The sequence below is a fragment of the Malania oleifera genome, chromosome 12, assembly GCF_029873635.1.
Source record: "Malania oleifera isolate guangnan ecotype guangnan chromosome 12, ASM2987363v1, whole genome shotgun sequence".
NCBI classification, from domain to species: Eukaryota; Viridiplantae; Streptophyta; class Magnoliopsida; order Santalales; family Ximeniaceae; genus Malania; species Malania oleifera.
The window spans coordinates 14,335,124-14,351,501 of record NC_080428.1 but is presented as its reverse complement, the minus strand read 5'-3'; the positions used below and the strand labels follow the sequence as shown (position 1 = coordinate 14,351,501).

Below are 16,378 nucleotides of genomic sequence, written 5' to 3'. Positions count from 1 at the left end.
TGCATTTATCATCAGCATCAAATATTGAGATTTCTGACATACTGTTCTTAATTTGCACAGCATTTTGAGATAGTCTTCTTTGGCCAATTCCATCTGCCATTTTTATAAAAATCTTAACTTCTGCATTTCTTTATTCCCAACTCAATTGGTATTTGATCATTGAAGTGAACACTTGGAGAGGATAATGACATCCAATTATCATAGAAGAAGTACACTTTCTCCCCATTTCCCATTTTTACTTTGAACCAACTGTAAACTAGCTGTCTGATCTTCACAATTTTTTCCATGTGCATGTACCTTTTGAGTTTGGTTTAACAGCCCAAACGCTATGCTTCTTCAACTTATAAGTATGAATCCACACTACCCACAGGAATTTTTTTGCTGAAGCAATGTGCCATAAAAGTTTTATAGCTGTTATCAATCTCCAGTCAGACAAAGATTCAAGGCCAAGACCTCCTTCCTTCTTTGGACAACAAATATCCTTCCATTTGATTTTACAATCCTTTGAGTTCAAATCATTTCCCTTACAAATGAAAGATTTAAAATTTCTTTTCAAATCCTGAAAGACAAACAAAACGAGGAAGAAAGAAGATAGCCGCCCAACAAGCTTGAATGTTCTGAAGGTTAGATTTAATCAATTGCAATCTGCCTGAATATGATATGAATCTATGAGACGAAGAATATGTTTTTTCTGTAAATTTCTCCACAAGAATGTCAGAGTCTATTTTGCTTAATCTTTTAATTACCAAAGGAAGTCCAGGGTATTTGACAGGAAGAGAACCTTCTTTATTTCAAGAATGTTTGCTATTTCCTGCAGTCTCATTATGCATGCCAGAACAAAATATCTCTGACTTCGAAGGATTGTAATGAAAATTAGATATACTATAGAATACATTCAGTACAATCTTAATAGCAGTAGTGGAGTTTGAATCTCCATGGCTCAAAATAAGAAGATTGTCTGCAAAACATAAGTTTTTCAAACCCAATTTGCTACACCTGTGATAATAAGACAATTCTCCTTTACTAGCTGCCAAGTTTAAGAATCTAGTTAGGACTTCTATCACCATGACAAAGATATAGGAGGAAAGAGGATCACCTTGCCTGATCCCCTTATTGCCTTCAAAAAAATCTTTAATAGATCCATTGACCACAATAGAGAAATAAGGTGAAGAGATACATTTCTTTATCCAGCAGATGAATTCAATAGGAGTACCAATACTTTCAAATGTTGTGAAGATAAAATCCCAATTAACTGAGTCAAAAGCTTGTCTCTAGTCAACTTTTAGAATACGTGATAGGGATGCAATAATTCCTGAGCTAGCAGAATATTATCTTGTATAGTTCTGGCCTTTTCAAAAGCTGTTTGATTAGGACCTATGAAAGTAGAAAAGCAACACTGCAGTATGTTAGCCAAAATCATGGCGATGCATTTGTATATGACATTACAACAAGCTATACAGTATTAACTCACTAGCTTGTGTAGGATTTTTTACTTTTGGAATCAGAACCAAGAGGATAATTAAATTGCTTCAGCAAATTTTTGTCTTTGAAGAAATGGACAGCTTTACAAACATCCTGTCCAACAATGCTCTAGCGATGCTTAAAGAATTTAGAGTTAAAACTATCTGGTCCAGGGGCTTTATCCTTTGAAAATGAGAAAGCATTCTTTATCATTGTTAACTTCCTTAGCTAGCATCTTTTTTAACATCTACAACCAAGCAGAAATTCAAGACTGACTTGAGATAATCTGGATTACAGCCTTTTACTTCATTTGTCATCCCCATCGAATTGGGATAGAATCTTATAAGTTCATTTGCAATATCTTCTTGAGAGGTTAAACTATCACCATCAGCATCTACAATAATCTTATTTGTCCTCTTGCTTTCCTCTCCTTAATAGCCATGGGAAAAAAAATTATTATTATTGTCTCCTAAATGAAGCCAAGAAGCTCTAGACTTTTGCCTTAGCAAATTTTCTTCAGCTCTCATCAGATTCATATAATTGTGATTTTTTCCATTTGGAGCTTGATGCTCAGTGTTTCCATTCATAAAGTTAAGATGTCTTCATCAAGATCTTTCTTGAGAACTTCTATTTTGCTGCTTATGTCTGTAAAATTCTTCTTGTGAAACTCTTTGACTTTCAACATTTTCAGCTTCTGGCGAAGAATATATATTGGAGTACCACTAATACTGGTTTTCCAAGTTTTATCAAATATTCCCATAAAATCTCTCTGTTCTACCCAGCAATTTAGAAATCTGATGGGGGAAGTAATCTTCTCATTATTGACAAGGGGGCTAAAATCCACTAAACATGGACTATGATCAAAGATACCTAGTGAAAGAAATTCTGCTCTCAAAGATGGAAGATTTAAGAGATGTGAGTAGAAGTTAGAATGCTATCTAGCTTTCTCGCAAAATCCTTCTCTTTTATTAGACCAAGTATAGAAAGGGCCTTTAAAAGGAACATCTTCAAGGACTGATTTTAGTAGAAAAAATCCCCTGAAATCATCTACCCCTGGATGAATTTCCTGCAGTTAAGCCATTTGTGCTTTCTGAATCAAGCTTTACAAGTATTGAAATCCCCCCAAAACAACCCAAGGCGAATATTTAATACAACTATAAAAGATATGAGGTCTTGCCCAAAATATTTCCTTTCAGAAGTTCTGTTTGAGCCATAGAGAAAAGTAATCCATCTAATACCTTCATTTACCTTATACTGATAGTAATGTGCTGCATACTCCTAATTACATTCACAATATTAATAATAGAAGGGTTATAGCCAAACCCATGTTATCCCAGAATTATCTGCTAGATTGTAATTGTTTAAGAAGCTCCAATTCTTATTTTTAACGCTTTTGATAATTTGCTAAGCTTTTCCATTTTGATTGTATTTTCAGAAAGGCCCATAACTGAATATTATTGGAAGCAATAATCTTGACTTCCCTATTTTTTTTAGTAGGCCATTCAGACCTCTTGTATTCCATGCTGCTCTCTTCACATCAACGTGCCATTTGACAGTTATTTTTGGCCTTCCAGCAATACATCTTGACTTCGCCTTTTTTTTTAGTAGGCGGCCATTCAGACCTCTTGTATTCCATGCTGCTGTCTTCACATCAACGTGCCATTTGACAGTTCTTTTTGGCCTAGGCCTACCTTTCTTCTTTGTCGTCTTGACTCCATTGCTTGCATCAATCCACTTGTCCTGATTTCTTTCCATCTCTGGCTTCTTCTCCATCTTATTGGAAGTTTCTGCTTGTCCTTCATTTTCATTCTTAACCTCACTAAGTGCAGAAAAAACAGTTAATTGCATTACTACTTGTAGTTAACGCATTAAGATTAAATTGCTGACTCATAACTTATGGTTATAATTCTTTCTCTGTGTCTATTTCTTAACATCCTAAAGTATTTCAATACAAATTCTAAATTTCAATAAAATAAATTTACTAGTATTTGACCTATTTTACCTAGCAGCTTCCAATAATTCACTGTGAAACAGAGTCAATGCTAATAAAAAAAATTAATTTAAATTAGAAAAATAAGTAAAAAAGTGTAAAGAATTAGTTAATTTTATAGAACACGAATGAAAACATTGAAGAATTGTGTCTGCGAACTAGTTTACCTAAATTGAGATTTGCCCAATTTCGGTTTTTACTTTTCCAAATATTGATTGCAAAGCTAATGATGTTGCATAACTCATAACTAATACATAATTATAGTGCATTATAAAAAATAAAAAAAATACATAACTGATGCATGTATACATATAAATAATGAAAATGTTCCATAACTCACCGCTAACTAATTTAGAATTATACACTTTTGTTGATATCTATTTTCTTACTATTACTATACTATATTTTGCCAAAAAAAATTATAATAATTCATAATGGGATCGAGATCAACATTAGAGATAGAAAAAATATAAATATATATATATATATATATATATATATATATATACAAACAAAAATGTTTTAAAAAATAATTTTTCTAAAATCTTAATGAATTTATATCTAACGAGCATTGTGTATATGATGCCCATTATATATAGAATGGAAATTTGCCTGTGCTCTCCTCCCCCCCCTATTTAAATATTACTATATAAATACTAGTCTAGTGTTAAAGCAAATAAGAATATAAAAAAAATGTTGTGCGTCTCATAAGCTATAAACCAGTAACACCTTTAGCATTGATTTTTTAACATCTATCATGAAATACCCATATGCAAGCTCTAAATGTAAAGACGGAGAAAAAAAAAAAATATTATGATTAGAGCATATTTGCGAACGGAATCAAATGAAAAATATATGACAAACATGTAAAAAAAACATTAGTATCAATTTCATTACATTTCATTCTATTGGTACGGACCAGACAACTTCATTCATGTACATGTCACATTTTCTGGGATGGCCTGTGAAAAGCAATCACATTCAAATAAATTTGTTGTGTTTTGGGAGCAGGGTGCGGCAGCAATGGCGGGGAGGAAAGTGACCCTCGTTAGGCAGGCTGGGGCTGCTTCTGATCATCCTGTTGATCCATCCTACCCTGAAGGCCTTTACCTTTCCAACATCTTGCTCCGAGTACTTTGAACCATCTCCTTGTATCTTATTATTTATAACTGCCTATTGATATATTTGGCTCACAAAGCTAGCTACCCAGCTTGGGCTGCTAATTTAGAAAAGTTCAAATTCATCTTTATTTTTTTTATTTTTTTTATCAAGGCCGATTGGATTCGCACTCGTTGGAATTAACCCAGGAGAAGTTGACAAGAGACCAATTTTTTTCATGCATGAATGGAATGCATCGTGTATAAATGTACTCGGAACAGCAACCCAGGCATGGCATACCAAAATGATCTTCATTTTTATTTTTCTTTTTCCCCTTTCAGGTCAAAACAAGTGTAGGCTCATGTTTTGGAGTCTTCCATTTGCGGGAGGCACTAGGGTTTCATTTGGTTCATAAGATTTCTAGAATGACACAAGGGGAACGTAATCCAAGTTGCGTGGAGAATAATTTCATGAGGTCATTCATGTTAAAGCTTATGTTTCATTTAATAACAAGAAATGCGTAAAAAATTTAAGAATAGTTATTTTTTTTAAATCATATTATATATTGATCAATAAAAAGTTGTTTGCTCATTTGTTTTATGGTGACAAGTGTACTTCTCTCGTACATTCAAGGGTAGGCCCTGAACTTTTGAATTTACCCTCTCTTTGGAGTTGTGGGATCAATTTCAAGGGGTGCAAGATTAGTCACGTGGACCGTAAAATGGACACGTGGATACCCGGTGCGTAATCAAAAAAAAAAATGTAGGCATCAACTGTGAGGGACTAATTTTCAAATTGGAATGCATATTCCTAGAAAAGGAGTGATAGGATTAGATGGTGTGGAAATTTTATAGGAACATAAAAAAAAAAAATTTATTTTATTCCCTAACATAAAATAAGATAGATAATTCTTGTAATTAATTTAGGAATAATTATCTCCATCTACAGATTTATGAGGAAATATTTCAATTTATGAGGACACTGTTCCATAATTTTTTTAATTTTTATGTTGCAATCTTTCTATTTCTAGATATAAATAAAATTTTTATGAAATAATTTTAATTCAGCCATAATCCACAATCCATTGGACACTACGTACTTCTTTTCTGATTTGTTCTTGAATTCATTTTTATATCTACTTGCTTTAATAGTGTTTTTTCCGTTGACTTGTAGAATACAACTATTCTTTAATTGTCCCGGCCACCATTTAACAGCAGTTGAATAACGGATGGATTAAGACTGAACCCATTTCGTTGTGTGGAACAATTTTATTTTTACTGTTTTTAATTTTGTTAATATTTGGATTAAAAACATTAATATCAATTTAGTAATCCAAAAAAGAAAAACAAAAACAAAAGAAATTATTTTCCACAACTGACTTTCTGAGCTTTATAATTAATCACATTTAGGGCAACTTAATTCCTTACAGACTAAGCAAAATTTCCTTTCCCTTCCAAAGCTCAATAATATTCCGGTTCCTTAACATCGCTGCAAGTGCGAAGCCTACAAGAACAGATGTGGACATGGTCGCCTTATATTTTTATATCTAAAATTATACACAAAATTTAATTTGCTACTGTCAAACCAAAATAAAAAATCAAATCAAATTGTGAACAGGCAGAAAGCTCAGTTACGATATAAAATCGTGATACACATCTTACTACATATAAAATTACATTGCAGTAACTTGCTCAACGCCCGCTTGGGTTTCTGTTCCATGACAAATACGATGGGTCCCCTAGTCGCCTGCACAATCAGTTGACAAAATATCAGAATAAACCTTTTTTTTTCATTGCCCACTTGCAGTCTCTGAGATTAAAAGTGTCCCAGATGATCCAAAACATCCGAGAGCACTTTAAAAACATTTGAAGAAATGACTGTGTCCCGAAAGAGCCTAGCTTAAGAAATCCCTGCCCTTTCATTTTTGCAAGAAGATTACAAAGAAATGATGCTTTCATATGCCTACAACAAGATCTCCCTCTAATCCCTATTCAATTTATTTTAACACAATTCTCAAAACAAGATACAACTGGCTAATTATTGGGGAGAAGCATGCTCATTCCACCATAAAAATCTCATATCCACATGCATCACTAAAAAGAATATCTGCATAAGCACCAGTGCATGCAGCGTCAACAAGACAGATGAGGATGAAATTTTTACCAACTCGCGTGTGCTTCCCACACAGACCAACCAAACGAAACATCAGAGGTAATAACAAAAGCAACAATTAGGTCAGATAAGAGTGGGCTCGAGATCTTACCTAGGCTTGACCAGATACACAATGGCGAAAGTGATAGCCAAAAAGAAGCAGAGTCCCCCAACAGTAAGATAAGCAATGCCAAGGAAATCATTCTTTCCACCAAGCCAGCTAGTGGTAGAAAGCACAAGCTTCTTCTTCCCATTAAAACTGTACGTGTTGTAATTGTTCTCCAATATCACATTTATAGCATCATTTTCCTGGAGATCCGCATCTATCTTTCCATACAACTTCCTAAATGTTGGAAGAGCTGCAGTTCGCATCCAAACAATAAGATCCTCCTGCTCACTCAACTGTTGAACAAAGTACATTCGGTAAGATTCAGGCAAATTTGGTCCATGGAATAAACTTCAATTTAAAGTGACATATACCTCGATGTTTTTTCATTAAAGTGACACATACCTCAATGATTTTTCATTTAAATCATTTATACTTGCACATCAGTTGATTTTTAATAGCTTATTCACATGTACCGTATTACCCACTTCAACAAAGCCTGAATTCAATTCAGCCACCCTCTGAAGTCAGCTACACGTAGTCCTTTTTTGTTATTTTCTCCATCAAAGGCTATATTCTTTGCTTAATCACAGGCTTATTTGACAAGGTTTTTTTTATTATCATATGAAGGTAAACCATACACATAGTTTGAAAAGCATGTGATGGTCCACTGGTAATGGGCTCATCCCACCTGGCATTTGAGTTGGGTTTCAACCTCAATGTCCCCATTCCCACTTACCTACCAGGGGGGAAAATTACACCTAGCTTATCACCCTGTTCAAGTGATTCCAAGTAATAGCTATCTTCTACTGGAGCAAGTAAGAATAACCATATCTTAGGATGAGAATGACTAACTGAATGTCAGAATTTGAGAGAAACGGCCCAAAGATAGTTTAATGGGGTGGAGAATCAATTCCAAATTATAAATGAGAGATGGCTTCAAACACCTTAATTCTGGGTCATTATTCTTGTATTTCGTTGTAAAAATTTTAAGTGTACAGTACTGTGTTTCTGATTGTCGTACTCAACAATCTTTCTAGTTAATTATACTCGGTCACAACATACCCATCAGCACAAGCCAGTCTCCCTTAAGTGTAAATTTCTTTCTAGCAAAAAAGCAATTAAAAAATCAATCTATAACTGTCATGAAATTTAATATAAATGAATATGGTGGCCTGTAGTATAGACAATAAAGAACAACACAAAGGTAAACACATGAAAGCTTATACGTTGGCTTTTTTTAGGTAGAACATTGGGATGGTGGATAATCCAAGATTTACCAGAGTTTCAAAATTCTAAAATCTGTGTGTGCATGTGTGATCAAATAAGGAAATGGGATAAAACACTCACCGGTATATTAGAATCGAGATGTGCACCACCTATGAGAGTACCATTCTGAAAGTTTGTGGGATAGACATCTTTTCCAAACTTGTGTTTCCTATCACTTTTCCATGAAATATCCTTCTTGTTCACTGCCAGTGGTTGGTTGTTACGAGAGAAATTATAAGTATCATTGAACAAACTCCAAGCTATGAGACCACAAGGTACAATAGGCTGCCCATTTGCGGTGGTATCTTCAGGGTCACAGTCACTTGTTTCAGATGCGCTTTTATTATATTTCAACTGCTCATCACTTCGGCTCTTCACATACCTTATTCAAACAAAGCCATCATCAAGCTCAGACACAAAAATTGGTTTAGATAAAATCATTTTTCAACTTCTGACTGGAGGAAATCAATTTTCAACGTCTGACTGGAGGGCCTTCGTTTAACTTGACAATAAAATTTAAGAATAAGGAATATATCATAATTGATAGTTGATCAATGCAATCGTAAAACTGCAATGTAATGTGTTATTTATTGAAGCATATGAAATATACGAGATGACAACATGACCATAATATATAGGGCTGACATCGTGGAACAAAATATAGTCTCTTCATTATGGATAATTGTAGAATTAGTTGTTTTTAATGTCACAGAAGAAGAGGCTAATATAACCACCTTACTGCAAATCAGCTTCTGAAATCTGAAATGCCATATGCATACAAATAAAGATCAAGAGAGGGGTGTGATGTCAATCTTTATGAAGGTAACAAGAGTAGTATCCAGTTAAAATAAAGTCATGAGATGTGTGAAATATATTCATAAACACAGCAGTTACTCTCCTGATAATGCTAATAAATCATAAAAAATTTTGAAAGCAGACAGTTAATTCCTTCATTTTTTAACCATTTCTTCATTGTCTTGACAAATGATAAGTCAATCCATTCCTCCATTTTAAGAATTTATTTTATTGCCATTACAAAACGATAAATTATCTCACGGTTCAAAAAACTACTGCGTATTGGAAATTCTCTAAAATTATTTCCTGTATGCAATTTTTCCCACTTCAGTACAAAGCAGTCAAAAGACAATTACCAAGAAAATGTCATTAATTTTTATAATTTTTTTCTTATGGTAGAACAATTATTATTTTCACATTTCAAAAGCTCCTGCATAATTGGGGGAGGGGGGATGGGGATCAGATAAATAAGAGGCATAAGAGACAGGCCCTGCTTCAAGTCATGACATGAATCATTAAAAATTTTGAATAAAATTTACTTTATAGACAAATATCATGATTTGATAAAAGAATCATCATAGTCCTTCACAAAACTAACTCTTTGGTGACAAGGTTGATTCCTTCAGTTAATGTTCATTAAAATATTTTTAATGAAGAAACAATATAGGTCATGTTTGCAATTACTTATGGAAACAGCAGTGCAAAATATGGATACCTCCGATGGTTTTGATAGAAGTTGTCAAGTTGATAGTATACATAGACAGGTTTCTTCATATGCTTTGGAACCTGATATATATTTAAATAAGAAAAAATTAATACCAACAGCAACAACGATGATAATTACAATATATTGTTGCAGAGGAACCTCACTCGTAGTGTTCTGAAGCAGGTTTTATTTCCAGGGCTCTGTATGTATTTCACCTTATCTTCTCTATCGGTCACTGGAATGCACGCAGTCTCATAACGGTCAACAATTTCAACCACCTAATGGAACGAAAAAGATATAAAAATTAACTACTTTTTCTTATAAGCCTATAAAAGACAATCAACTAACGAATTAGAAAAGATACTGCAAAATGATTTCACTGTCTTGAACATACATCTCGGGAAGCAAACAGAGAAGCAACTCCAATAGGAATGAATACAATGCTAACAAGCATAAATGCAGATATCACCTGCAAATAATACAAGAAATGTGTTCTTAGTTTTGATTTATGAAACCGACAACATAGAAATTGCAATAGGCAGGAGAAATGACAATAGCGTACCCAACGTGGAGTAAGAATTGGCTTACAAGCTGGAAGCTCCTGCTGAGTAAACCTTGAATCTGAACAAGGAAAATTTGAACATGCCAAAGATTTCAGTTCATAGACAAAGAAGCATTTCCACTGTCTCACTGTAAAACTAAGCCTAGCGGTCAAATTGAGATTCAATTATTCAAATCATGAGTTGAAATCCCAATTTGGGAATTAAAAATTGAGAACTGAATAAAAATAGATTTGAGTACAAATTTTCAAAAAAATCAATTTCAATTTACTTGTGTGTGTGTGTGTGTATAAATATATATATGTAAACAAACTAAATATATAGAGAAATGAAATAAAATGACGGACATATGCATGTGAATAAATGTAAAAGTATTATATAACCCTATGAACATTGATGCATGCTCATACGATATAATATTGACAGTTTCAATATAAGGGGAGTAAGGAACAATAAAAAAATTAAAGGGATAAAGGATCATAATAAAAGTTCAAATTTTATGGTGTTTAACCAATAAAAAAATCATATTTTATGAGCATGATTTCTCCAAGAACTAGAAAACATTGAAGAGTAATAGAAAGCTACCCCCAAAAAAATTTTGATAATAAATTCATAAAAACAAATCTCTAAATCTTCAGCACTTTTGCAAACTTCAACCACCTCAGTCAACCAGTACAAAACCCCAATGGCAGAACAGTATTCAGCTTCAGGTGTGCAAAGAAAACCCCAAAATCCAGCCTTGATCAAAATAGTTGAAGAGAGGCCACCAGTCGTGGCGCTCCGCTCTCTCTAAAGACAGAACGGTGTTCGAGAGGAAGCAAATGCCACTTTTGATGAAAAAAGAAAAACATTGGAGAGGAGTTTTTGGGTTTTAAACCAGTCAAACTCGACTGGATCCAAGAAGGATCTGGATGTGACCCTGAGGTGAATCGCCAGAATTAGTTTATTCAAATTCAATTGATTCACATATGAATTGATTAATTCAGGGTCAATTCAGGCATATTTATGATTCTGCTATGCTATTCAAGTTGATATAGCTCTGTATTGATACAAATTGTGCGAGTAACCTTACCCATGAACATTGCATAAACTTTTTAAAACATCAAATAAATAATCCGCAAGAAAAGGCTTGCCCTCAATTTTAAAAAATAACAGGAATCAACAAAATAACTGTTGCTAAGAATTAAAAGCTTTATAACATAAAACATTTCATGCCAAACAATGGGCAAACAAATAAATTAACTCTTGAATTTGTGGCTACATATACAAAATAACTTAATTATATTGAGAAAGAAAACTGTGCATACTGAAAGATAATGGAAACTAAGATTCCTCAAAAGAAGAACAAAACAAGGAAAGCGCATTGGATATGATATGATATTATGATCCTTCATATGCATACATGCATAGAATTTTGCTAAAAATTGGCAGGCAAACAAACCACTTCGGCAAATTTATTTCATCAATCTACTAGATATCTAGATGAAAAAAAAATATGGGGGTGTTTGTTTGGTCTGAATAGCCTCTGAATAGAGATTGTCTGAATTTTCTTAAAATTCTTATGATAAAACCAGACATGGGAATATGTATGATTCAGATTCAAAGGTCTTTTTCCCAATTTTATCCCTTATAAAAAATGAAAATGAAAAAAAAAAACTCATTACCCCAGTGATTAAAATTAAAATAATAAATTTTTTTGTACAACAATAAATTATATTATTTTCATTTATAGTTATTAATTAATATATGACAAGAAAATACTACTTTTTCTCAAATTAAAAATTTTAGCTTATGTAATTGCTTATTAATTTTATTAAATATTTATGCTCCTAAGAGTTGAGAATGTTAGAATTAAAAAACATGTATTCAGATTAAATACCAAATGGCTAAAATAATTCAGATTTTAGATTCAGTGACCAGTACAAGTTCAATTCAGAACTGATCCACAAAATCAAATTCAAATTTAGTGTTCAGAACGTTCAGAACTTAACCACTTAATTTTACCAAACACCCCCATAGTCGAGAGAAGTTGAAGGATTATAAATGGATAGAGACAAGAATTACCTAACATACAGCTGTCATGGCACAAATAAATAGAACATGATTACCATTAATTTTTTTTTCTGCTTTGCATTTTCTTTATTCTAATTTTCCTGTCAGTTTTTATGTAAATTCTCTCTTATAGCAAACATAGTAGCCTAAAGGGGATGGGGAGATGCTTGATGAGGCGTAGCCAGCAACTGAGTGAGCTACCCGTTTGAATTGTCTATTTTTATGTAAATTAGTAGCTTTAATTCAATAATATATTATTTAGAAAATAAGATAAATGAATTCAAAAAGAAAGTTCTCAGGAAAATTTCCATCAATGAAGGGATAAAAAGCATTACTATCTTGCTTTCATGCCCTAGAAATCGGTATCATAGTTGTCAAATCAAGATTTTAATCATAAATTAAAATTCCAATTTTGGGAATTAAGAATCAAATAAAATAGTATGATTCAATACAAATTTCCAAAAACAATTATAAATGGCGCGCATACATTGATATATAAATAACAAGCAAATAAATAAATACATTTAAATTTTGACAATAAAAAAATACATATATTATGTGTATGCTTTCCCCAAACAAATGAAAAGTAAGAGAATGAATCAGGAAATATTTATTAAAAAAAAAAAAAAAGACCTTTGTGTTGTTTAAGAGAAGGAATGAAGAAAGATAATGAAAAATTGAAATATTGGTGTTTATAAACAATTAAAAAAATAATTTTTTCATGCATATTCTTTCTTAAATAAAAAAGAAAAAAATAATTAACCTAAAAAAATGATAATAATTGAACAAACAAACAAAAAAACCAACTTTTGAATCTTAACAACACAATGAAACATAAGTACCACCTCATAGGTGAGTGTTCCGCCCTTTGTTCTCAATAGCAAAACACTATACTCTAGGATGATGAAGAATGGTTTTGGGAAAGGCAACATAAGCCCTAAAGTTCTATTTTATCCTCCTTTTTAGCACAAAAATAATGTAATGGAAGGTGATCGTGTAAAATAAAAGCAATAAAAATGAAAGAAATGTTGTTTTCGGGTTTTAAACTAGTTGCATTTGTCAGGGTAAGATAGGTTAGAATCGTGTGAATCAATAGATTCAAATCAACTCATTAGAATTTAGATGACAAGGTGAATTGATAAATTTTGAAATGATTCAATTGTTTTTTTAGATTCATATGAACCAATTGTGAATCATAAGATTCCAACAACTCCGGTTGGATACAAACATAAATGCACAAACACTCAAAAACAGCAAATGTCAGCAACAACGCAGCAAATTACTAAACATGTTTCAGCATGTTGGGGCATATAGGAAACTAATAAAAATCAGTAAAAAAAAAATCCATTACTACTGTTCAAAAGAACTTATTCGTTTACATTTTACCCTAAAAGCCACATTTTTTTCTACATTCCAAGCATTATCATATTGTTTAGGTCAAATAGGCACCCACCACATGTCATGTTAGGTGAGAAAGCTAAGCCAAGCAAATGAGAGGAATCCTTAGATTCAACTGTGCGCGGCAAAGTGGAGATATCCCTGAGAAGTTAACTTAATGGCTGGAATTGGGGGATAAGATCAGGCCTTGGAAAAACCAACATGCCTGGAAGCATGAAGAATCCATGTCAAACATGCGTCGGATACCAAAACCTGCCCGACACATCAAAAACAAATTAATTTATTTTTATTTCTGTACACAGCTGAGACACTTCCCAACACTTCCTAGCACGGAAAAAAAACGCTGAGACACAGCTGAAAGGGAGAAAAGTTCAGAGACTGAGAGTCAAGAGGTTCTTAGACGTTGGAGTGGCTGGGTTTTGGAGCCCTAGTGCCACTCTGCCAGCCTTGTAGGGCACTATTGAACCTTCTAGTGCCCAGCACCCCCTCCCAAAAACAAAGCAATCACCATTTTGCACTATCCATTAATTTTTACTTTTATTTTTTAAATTTCTCAATGAGCCATGCTCCTGCCCATCATCAGTATGCCCTTGAGTTATTATTTTGTTGTTGGACCAATATTCTATAATATGTATGTAGTTGATGATCATGTACGTGTAGCTTGTTAAATTTGTAATTCATAATTTTGCATGTATGGTGCTTATATTTCATTTTAAATCAAAGTTACCAATATTTGTCATCTAAACCCAAATAATATATTTTTATAATAATTAATTAAAGAATCCCCACCATGTTGCATCCTTATTTTTTTTAATTGACATATCACCATGTCAGGGCCATGTGTATCTGTGTCTCGTATCAATATCGGTGCTTCCTAGGATCAGGCCCATGGAAATCTGGCTGAACTGCCAGCAGAGCCTATATCCCATTTTTTTGGCTGAATTGGTGGTCAGCAAAAAAGTAGGACTCGCCTCCTATAATTTAGGCAAAATAATAAGGGCAGCAACTGACAAGTTTGGAGACAAATTTGATTGATAGAGGTTACAGACAATAAGCCTAACGATGAGAGCTAGGGCTTGGAATCAAATTCAGAAACATCCAAGAAGTTGTTTCAAGCGTATAAGTAAACGACAAAGTGCTGTGTGCAAAGGTCTTTGACCAATTTTATCCCCTTTCAAATGCTTCCTTTCTGTTCCAATATTTTGTTTCCTTTAAATTCTTCAAGTTTTCTAGTGTTAGCATCCTTAGCATTGCACTTTTTCTAATTGAAATTCAATAATGTTCAGTTTCTATCCTGATATTGTGTCTGGTGAAGATGGCTTACCCTAAGTCGGAGTATTCTGTTTGGGTAAACACATACACAAGCACAATTGAAAATTGTTGCATCTCATCATGATTTTTCAAATGACTATTGATTGCACTTGAATCAATTTTTCAGTATTTTGTTTGCTATTTTTTTAAATTTCAATATTCAATTTTGCATTCCATTAAACCCAATTCAATCCAGTTTACTAGCTTTTTCTACCCAAATTGCACAAGCAAGCTTTCAACTAAATACCCATTTCCAACACGATCAAAGGAGAATTTAAGGATCAAAGCAATAACAATTGAACAAAGAAAGATCAAACAAAAACGTAAACTAATCTATGCCAGAACAGACAATTATAAACCAATGGAAAGTCAAAACATCTAAAATTAGGGCTTGTACAACTAAGTGAACAAGAAGGTAAACTAGTTACAGCAAAGGTCATAAATTTATTCAAGGGAATCAAAACACGACAACAAAATGTCAGAAAGTGAGTAAGGAACTTCGGAAGGATATGCACAACATCACGCAGCTGTGTTTATGTTTTGAAACCATAGAAACCAAGAAAACATCAGCGTGCCTCTAAAAATTTGATCCATAAACCCCAAGTCATGGATTAAACCCATAAATCCTAGCGGGACACATGAACCATAAAACCCAACATAGCATCTTTGTACTCTGGAGTGGACCCAGAATCCCAAGATAGTCCCTGGGTGCCTCAGGATTGAACCATAAACCCGTAAACTACATCTAGATGCTCGTGATTGAACCCAACAACAACACAAACACCCTCGCCCCCAAAACTGCAAAAAAATAAAAATAAGTAAATAAAATACGTTAAAGAAGTGTTCAAGAGAAGGATTTACACTTGGGTCGTTTGGAATTCCTTCTGGGTGCCGATAAATCGGCCGATCCAGGCCCCCCGGCGCTGGAAGACGGAGCGTTGGAACTCATGGATGCTTGTTTCTACAAATCAAGTGAAAAGCCAAGAACTTCACCACGACGATTGAAAGAACAGAAAGAAAAATGCTTGATCTCGTACTTTATTTTCCTGGTTTGTTTAGAGAGATAGAGAGAGAAAGAGAGGGGGGGAGGGGTCTGCTCTCCGTTTGTTTGGGTTCCAATGCCCTCTACTTTGACTTTGAAAGGAAGGTGAAGAAGAGGGGAGAGAGAGAGACAGAGGACGACAGGATAAAATAAAATAAAATAAAAATGTGAAAAAAGAGAAACGAAAAAACGAGGAAGAAAAGAATCGTCTGTGGCATTGGCAGCCGCCCGCCTCAGCGGACCAATGAAATTTCAAAACCGAAGAAAAATGCAAGAAAAGAACACGGATACTGGTTGGACTTTTAGCAGTTCATTTATTTATCATCGAAGCTTCCTCATTCATGAGAGCCGCGTCTCTCTCCTCTCCTGAGGCTTAGGGGAAGCAATGCCGACGTCAAAAGTCCATCTCTGTGATCTCCTCCACTCCTCCTTTGGGAAT

At 33.7% G+C, this 16,378-nt stretch overlaps 2 protein-coding genes across 7 annotated transcripts in view; one reads left to right on the top strand and one right to left on the bottom strand.

Moving 5' to 3' along the window:
• The window catches only part of LOC131145121 (uncharacterized), a 73,793-nt gene extending 69,020 nt beyond the window's left edge, over nucleotides 1-4,773 (top strand). For 5 of the 6 annotated variants that reach the window (XM_058094207.1, XM_058094213.1, XM_058094209.1 and 2 more), the window contains one exon: nucleotides 4,463-4,773. In XM_058094207.1, the coding sequence (XP_057950190.1) occupies nucleotides 4,463-4,591 (129 nt within the window). In that variant the 3' untranslated portion in view covers nucleotides 4,592-4,773. The remainder of the gene's footprint in view (nucleotides 1-4,462) is intronic. The other variant, XM_058094211.1, reaches the window with a different exon arrangement.
• Nucleotides 4,774-5,913: 1,140 nt separating this feature from the next.
• Nucleotides 5,914-16,378, bottom strand: LOC131145240 (ALA-interacting subunit 1-like). Its single transcript, XM_058094393.1, has 8 exons — nucleotides 15,759-16,378; nucleotides 10,139-10,197; nucleotides 9,971-10,045; nucleotides 9,741-9,854; nucleotides 9,586-9,656; nucleotides 8,157-8,457; nucleotides 6,813-7,102; nucleotides 5,914-6,295 (listed from the first exon to the last, which is right to left on the bottom strand). Exons 1-8 carry the CDS (start codon nucleotides 15,844-15,846, stop codon nucleotides 6,241-6,243), a joined length of 1,053 nt encoding a protein of 350 aa, XP_057950376.1. The 5' UTR covers nucleotides 15,847-16,378; the 3' UTR covers nucleotides 5,914-6,240.

What these genes read in the sequence shown, in the direction of transcription:
- LOC131145240 (XM_058094393.1), bottom strand. Translation starts at nt 15,846, where the DNA reads ATGAGTTCCAACGCTCCGTCTTCCAGCGCCGGGGGGCCTGGATCGGCC. An exon ending in CCTGCTTCAGAACACTACGA is followed by an intron (nt 9,657 to 9,740) that starts GTGAGGTTCCTC and finishes AATATATATCAG; the next exon opens with GTTCCAAAGCATATGAAGAA. An exon ending in TTCTATCAAAACCATCGGAG is followed by an intron (nt 8,458 to 9,585) that starts GTATCCATATTT and finishes TGTTTGAATAAG; the next exon opens with GTATGTGAAGAGCCGAAGTG.